Below are 7,874 nucleotides of genomic sequence, written 5' to 3'. Positions count from 1 at the left end.
GGAGGGCCGGATTCGGCCCCCGGGCCTTGACTTTGACACGTGTGATTAGTTCATATGTTGATGACAAATTATGCAAGAAGATACTTTTCTCTTACATGTATTCCCTGATTTCACGACCATCAGAAGTAGATTTAGAAAGAGAAATGGATAAACCTTTTTTTCTTTTCTTGTTTTCTCAGTAAAGCACGTTGAACGGAGGCTCACGGGACGTCTTTGCAAATTTGGTTGACCTACTTTTTGCCTTTGACTCGAGTGCTTTGGTTGGAAGGAAAAATTTCCTTTTGTAAATATTTTAAAGATTCTTTTTGTCCCAAAAAAAAAAAAAAAAAAAACCTCACATCTTGTGGAAAGAGCTCAGAAACTCACTGAGGTTTTCCTCTTCTGTGCATGTTGGGAATAGAAATGTGGTTGTAAGTTTGTCACATGTTTTATGCTAAAAGGATTTAAATATTTGCATTTTTCTCAAATGATTTAGAATTAAATGTAAGGATCAGGAGACGAGTCAATCAGCAGTAAATTATTATGTCTTATCGTTTATTGTTTGCGATGCTCCCCCCTGATTCCCGCCACTTTCTGCCATGTCAAAGATTTATGTGTGAAGGAGATATCCTCTAATGCAGTTAAGAGAGGAACTCAGCTGTAAACTTTTCTGCCGGGTTCAGTTGTGGTTTTATGCAGGAACCTGCTCGTGTTGACGAGGACGGACTTAAATTTTGCATCAAGCGATCATCCTGCGAGCGCTCACAACGCCGGCCGCCTTTACAAAGTCAACTTTAAAGACGTATTCCTGAACTTCTCTCTTCGCAGGACGGCTCAGCGCGGTCGTCTGCATCTGTCTGTAATCCATCACCCAGCGGGTGCATACCTGTGGGAACTCGATGACGGCTGCGGTATGAGGTAGTGTTACGCCGGGGCGCTTGTTTTTTCAGGCCTCCTCCTGCCCCGCTGCCCAAACGAGGTTTACTCTTTCGTTAAACAACTGCCACGCTGCAAAAACAAGATGATGAGCTCCAAGACGTTCTTGAATTCTCGAGCTGCTGTTTGCTAAATTTACCCTTTCCACACGTGTAATGATTCATTTGCATGAAAGTTTGGTCCGGTTTGAGCCTCTGCTGCACCTCATGAAACACTGGGGGAGAATTTACTGGAGAAACTCAAATCTAAGCGGAGTATTTCTGATAAATTTGATGCAAAAATGTCATTTAGATTGAAATTATTATTCAATTATTTCTACAAAGTTTCGATCAACTTCAGCCTCACTCAATTTGTCTGAATCTTTCTAGATTATTCCACAATATTAACAGTGTTAACGTCAAATGAACATAGAATTTATGCAAAAAAAAAACTGACAGCACAACAACTTCTTCTTTATCATAAAGTCAAAGGGCCTGATTATAATTGAAGGCTCTAATTAGTCCATTTTTTAAACTCTTCTTTAATCTTTTTAAAAAAAATGAAACATTTTAGTAACTCATTTTAAAAAGATTCATTAACAAGCGTCATTTAAATATTAACAAATATTATTAAAGTATTTATAGGGTTTAGTAAGACATTTATCAGCATAAAAGCTGAATGATTTTATTAACATACTTAGTAAATTCATTAACATCTAAAGCGAGACCAATGTCTTTAAATAACATTTTAATAAACTGTCTACAAGCTTAACAAATGTATAAAAATTATCTTTATCAACATTATATTGAGTCTTTTGCTAAACCTCATTTAAAGTGTTACCAAAATTTTATGTGGCGTCCCTCAGGGCTCCTTTCTAGTCCCACTTCTATTTTATATCTCTTCATTTTTAATTAAAATATTGTAAAATATATATATTTATCATATATAAATTCAAATGTAAAATATAAAAACTAATTTTATCAAAAAGGTTCTCATGTCTTCCAGTTCTTCATTCTAAGAAACTTTTCCACCCTCACATCTGTATATACTAGAATTATCCTGTTAACAATTGAAAAGTTACAGTAAATCAAAGAACATAAACGCTGGAGTTGGTATTAAAGGGTTAATCCGTCATCAAGCGTGTTCTTCGTTCCGTTGGGGCGTCCACTCCTGCTGTGTGCACTCATTGCAGGTGCACTCAGGTGTTTTCTAAAGAGGAAACGCTCTGCATGTCAAGTTGATGCAGAGGTGAAACGTCTGGCTTGTTTTCCCGCCTGAGGCCCCTTGTTAGCTTAAAATCTGGGTCGCAGTCGCAGCTTTTCTGTGCGCCTCACCAGGAGGGAGGGCTGTTTCACCGCTGACCTCTGGCAGTGTGACTGTAATTAAAAACTAGAAATGTTGCATTTCCTGCGATAATTCTACTGTGAATGCTGAAGCTTTTTGCTGAAAATGGAGACGCAATTTACTTTAATTGCTGAAGGGATTTTCTGAAAATGTAAAAGCTAATTTGCTAAATTTGCTAAACGACTGAAAAAGAACTATGAAAGAGCACTGAAGTTGACCTAAATTTCTGAAAATGTTGTTGTAAAATTGCTTTAAAAATCCCTAATACATGCCAATTTTGCAAAAAATATTTTGTGTGTTATATGAGCTAAACTCCAAATTAGCCAAAAAAAAAACCTCGGTAGATTCCAAATTAGCAAACAAAAGGTAGCTTGTTGCCATACTAGCTAAACTCCAAAATAGCCCAAAATTGCTCAGTGAACAAAATTATTCAAAATTTTTCGCATGCTGCTGAAATAGAAGGTAAACTCTAAATTAGCCTAAAAAAACCCAGTAGGCTACAAATTAGCCAAAACGTTAGCATGTTGCTCAAAGAGAAGCTAAACTGTAAATTAGCCTCAAAAACAACGGCGGATTACAAATTCGCCAAAAACGTTAGCTTGTTGATAAAATGCAATCTAAACTCTGACTTAGCCTTAAAAAAACTCAAACAAATTAAGACAAAAAACGTTAGCATGTTGTTAAAATAGTAGCTAAATTCTAAATTAGCCTTAAAAACCTAAGTAGATAAAAAATAGCCAAAAATGTTAGCATGTTGCTAAAATAGAAGCTAAACTCTGAATTAGCTTTTTAAAAAAACACTAAGCAACAAATTAATCAAGAACAGAATGTTGCTAAAATTGAAGCTAAATTCTAGTAGCCTAAAAAAACCCAGTAAGTAACAAAATAACCAAAAACGTTAGCATGTTGCTAAAATTGAAGCTAAATTCTAGTAGCCTAAAAAAACCCAGTAAGTAACAAATTAACCAAAAACGTTAGCATGTTGCTAAAATTGAAGCTAAATTCTAGTAGCCTAAAAAAACCCAGTAAGTAACAAATTAACCAAAAACGTTAGCATGTTGCTAAAATTGAAGCTAAATTCTAGTAGCCTAAAAAAACCCAGTAAGTAACAAATTAACCAAAAACGTTAGCATGTTGCTAAAATTGAAGCTAAATTCTAGTAGCCTAAAAAAACCCAGTAAGTAACAAATTAACCAAAAACGTTAGCATGTTGCTAAAATTGAAGCTAAATTCTAGTAGCCTAAAAAAACCCAGTAAGTAACAAATTAACCAAAAACGTTAGCATGTTGCTAAAATTGAAGCTAAATTCTAGTAGCCTAAAAAAACCCAGTAAGTAACAAATTAACCAAAAACGTTAGCATGTTGCTAAAATTGAAGCTAAATTCTAGTAGCCTAAAAAAACCCAGTAAGTAACAAATTAACCAAAAACGTTAGCATGTTGCTAAAATAGAAGCTAAACTCTTGTAGCCTAAAAAAACTAGTAGATAAAAAAATAACCAAAAACGTTAGCATGTTGCTAAAATAGAAGCTAAACTCTGAATTAGCTTTTTAAAAAACACTAAGCAACAAATTAATCAAGAACAGAATGTTGCTAAAATTGAAGCTAAATTCTAGTAGCCTAAAAACCCAATAAGTAACAAATTAATCAAAAACGTTAGCATGTTGCTAAAATAGAAGCTAAACTCTAGTAGCCTAAAAAACCCAGAAAGTAACAAATTAACAAACGTTGGCATAAAATAGAAACTAAACTCCACATTTTTTTAAATTACTATAACAGATGAAAACATAGCCCATGAATATATTTAAAGGCTTGTTGCTAATTGACTTGAAATTTTGACATTTGAAGACTTTCTCATTCTTTTCCTAAGGTTCATATTTTGCTCAAAATTTAAAAACTAAGGTTTTTGAATACCAAAAATACAGTAATGTTCTGAACGTTTGAATGTTTTGATATCAAGATTGTTGAAATCTCTGAAAGTGCGATTGAGTTTTTACGTGCCAAAAAACGAATCACTATTAGTTTGATTGCTTGCTAAGCATTCACACAATTAGCTTGTTATTTCTGCTGCCGCCCTGCAACTGTCAGCGTTACTGCTTGTTCTGAGACAGTCTTGGTCTGAAGAAACGTTTCTGTCTTTTTTATAGACGTTGATGTTCTTTCCCCCTCGCGCGGGTCCACGTCTGTCACCCCCGTGCTTGAAAACTATTCCTGTTCCTGTTTATTGGGATGCGTGCTTCCTGCGGATGGCGGCGGCGGATCACTGCGGCGACGTCGCCTGGGGAGTCACACGAGCCGCGACCGGCTGATCGACAGGGGCAGAGGGCAAAGCTGAGAAAGTGCGATGAAGTTCAAGACAGAGACGGCGACGGGGGAATGTGTGGAGGCACAAGAGCAAGAAGAGCCACACAGACACGTTAGTGATGTGTGCGGAATATAATATGCGTGATGTCAAGACACTGGATTGGTGACACATTGGTGAGATATAATGAAATGCTGGGGTGGAATTACTGCGTGATGGGAGAATAAAAAGGGAGAGGCTCTGGGGGGGCGAGATATCAAATCAAATGCATTTTATCACGCATCCACGCTCACTAAATATGGACTATTTGTCTTCAGAGAAATACCTTTATCGGCCCCACTTTGACAAATAAAGCGATCTCAGAATTCCTATCACAAAAAGAATTAATGAAATGTACAAATATACATAGGCTGTCTCACTAGTGCTGCTTCATTCCGATGGGCGAGGACGGATGGAGCCAGTCAGGGTCAGACAGATTAGGTGTCTGAGGTGCAGAGATACGACGCTAGGTAGTTACACCTGACTTGCCAGAGGTCTCTGGAACAAATCATCCCGCTCATCTCCCCGCTTTTATCTGTCACCTCCTCCTCTCCCGCCACCCTCCGCCGCCGCTTTGCTCATGCATGCTTTCATTCCGAGCCAGCGGTTGATTTATTAGACGGTGAGGCTGCTGTTGACAAAAGCACAGCACATATTTCAGAGCCTGTGACTGATAGAAACATTACAGACTGTACGGTTTAATGTCACGTATCCTTAATGTTTCACTGCTGAGCTTATTGAATGTTCAGCCGCCTGATTATGGGCCATTACTGGGATCACATGAGCATTTTATGACCTGATGAAAGGGCTCATCAGCGCCACAAAAACGGTTTTTCATGTTTGGTTAAAAAATATATTTGTTTTTTTGTTTGTTTGAATAAATTGTAGTTTGCTTCAAATCAAGCTTTATTCATAAAGCAATTTTCACACAAGTTTTTACAGTAAATATGTCGAGGCCCGGGGGCCGGATCCGGCCCTCTTGTGTGGTTCTATCCGGCCCTCCAGATCATTTTATTTTATTGTTATTAATGTCCCGATGTTATCTTGAGCTCATTTCTAACTTGTATAATTTTGACAAAATATATTTTTATGGAGAGTAAAATATTAAAAGCTATTTAAGGTTTAAATTGATTTATTCTGGAATAATATTCCTGCCTTTTTATTATTCATAATTATGTTAAAAAGTTACAATTTTTAAAAATTGGCATTCTGTTAGATTTTTGGACTATTTTGGCATTTAAGATTTTTTAGGCTATTTTGGACTTTAGCTAGTATCTCAGCTACATGCTAGCTGTTTTAGCTAACCTAAGTTTTTCTCTTTTTTTGGCTAATTTGGCATTTAGCTAATATTTTAGCCGTCCATTAGCTTCAGCATTTTCAGCTATAATTATAGCATCTTTAGCTATCAGCACTAGCATCTTCAGTGGCCAAATTCAGCTCACAGCATTCACACTAGCATTATTGGTATATATCTAGTTCATAAGTACATTAAAAAGTTACAGTTTAAAAGTTTTAAAAATTTAGCTTAACAGTGTTCAATAAATATTTATTCTGTTCGACCCGCGACATAAAGTGTGTTTAGATTTTGGCCCCTCGTGTGATTGAGTTTGACCGGATTTAATGTTTTCCATTAACTTTTGTTTAGAAACATTTTCACCAACTCGTAAACATAATTCACAGAGAGCTAATCTGAACAATTAAGATAAATTCAATTAGGAATTGAAATTGTGTACATTTTGTTAAATTTGTATACTTTTTTATTAACTAAAGAAGTTGACTATTCAGAATATTTTCAAATTTATTTAAGCAAAATCTACTCATCTTACTTATTCGTTTTAGTAGGGCTGGATTGATAAAATCGATTTGAATCAGTCTAAACTTAATAAATCAATAATCGATCTGTAAAAATAGAGATTGGTCTAAAACATAAAGCTAAACTCTGTTAGCTTGATGCTAACGTTTAATGGAATTTCCCATAGGACTGCTAATGCTAACGACTTAAACATACATTTCTAAATGTATAAATAAACATCTAAATAATGACTAAATAAACATCTCTATACTCACAAGCATCAATTTCCCCCATAAAATATTTTGGCCGCCAATTTGAATAAAACTCGATGTATAAATAGAATTAGAAACAGAATTTGGTTATTTTTTTAAGTTATTTTGAACATTTTCTCCGTTAAAAAAACACATTTTCACAATTAACCAAGTGGGTTAAATCAAATTCATCTTTCAACTGATAATCACAGATTAATTTGTATTTATATATGTTTAATAATTGATATATTCATTAAGATAAGGGGTCTGCACTGGCTCCTTTATCCTTATGTTGTGGCTCTTTAACTTTGCAGAAAACGGCTTTAAATAAACAATTTATTTCCATTATATTGTTTTTGTTTGAATGTTATAAATTTTTAACATGTTAGATAATAGAGAAAAATTATGGCAAAACATTAAATCTATTGTGAGGGCAGTTTATTATAAGAATAAGATGAAAGCATAAATGATCACATAATCTTGCTTTATTTTTTAATGAACTCGTATGTCAAAGTAAGTTTTTACAAAAGCACTTTTATAAATACTTAAAAGCAGGATGTTTTTTTAATAGTTTAATGGCCACAAAGCATAAATAAAGTGTATTTTCTGAGCAGAAAGTGGAACTTTGTGGTAAATGCTTTTATTTTTTAGCATTAAAGGTTGCTGTCTGCTGGTTTAAAGTAAAGTTTAAGCTTTATTAAGTTATATGGCGCCTTAAAATGACCTCAACAGGGCGCCGTACAGTAAAAGCTCACAAAATAATTAAAAAAATAAAGATAAAGATTTACTTTAGTAATTTAATCATTTGTAGTCATTTGTTTTACACCAGTTTTTTTTAATTATTTGCTTATTTCTTATTGTGTGTATCGTTTAAACTGTTGAAAGGAATCACTGAAGCATCTCTGTGTTTCTACATTTCTTCGGGTTGCTTGTGAACTAAAACTGCTGTTAAAACCCGAGCTGTCGTGTATCAGCAACACTTTTTTACCAACAGTTTTATCCCGAATCCCCAACCCAACCGGCAGCGTCCGCCTCCTGCAGGATGGAGCCGCTTACCTGGATTCTGGGGCTCCGGCATGTCTGCGTGTCTCTACAGAGATTCCTATCAACGCGTCTTCCTCTGCTGCTTCAAGGATCTGTCCGTATGTCTCTTCATCCCTTTTTATGACCTCACCCCCCCCTTCCACTATTGCCATCCTCCCACAAGTGGAACAAAAAAGGAGGAGAGCGACAGAATGGCTGTCACTTGAAACC

The 7,874-nt window shown here is 35.5% G+C and overlaps 1 protein-coding gene across 1 annotated transcript in view; it reads right to left on the bottom strand.

The window, feature by feature from the left end:
- Positions 1-7,874, bottom strand: part of mybpc2a (myosin binding protein Ca) — a 95,062-nt gene extending 87,188 nt beyond the window's left edge. Inside the window, exon 1 of the mRNA XM_024271787.2 lies at positions 7,677-7,874. Coding sequence (XP_024127555.1) covers positions 7,677-7,698 — 22 coding nt within the window. The 5' untranslated portion in view covers positions 7,699-7,874. The remainder of the gene's footprint in view (positions 1-7,676) is intronic.

This window comes from Oryzias melastigma, linkage group LG8, assembly GCF_002922805.2.
Source record: "Oryzias melastigma strain HK-1 linkage group LG8, ASM292280v2, whole genome shotgun sequence".
NCBI lineage: Eukaryota > Metazoa > Chordata > Actinopteri > Beloniformes > Adrianichthyidae > Oryzias > Oryzias melastigma.
This window is presented reverse-complemented; position numbering and strand designations above follow the sequence as displayed.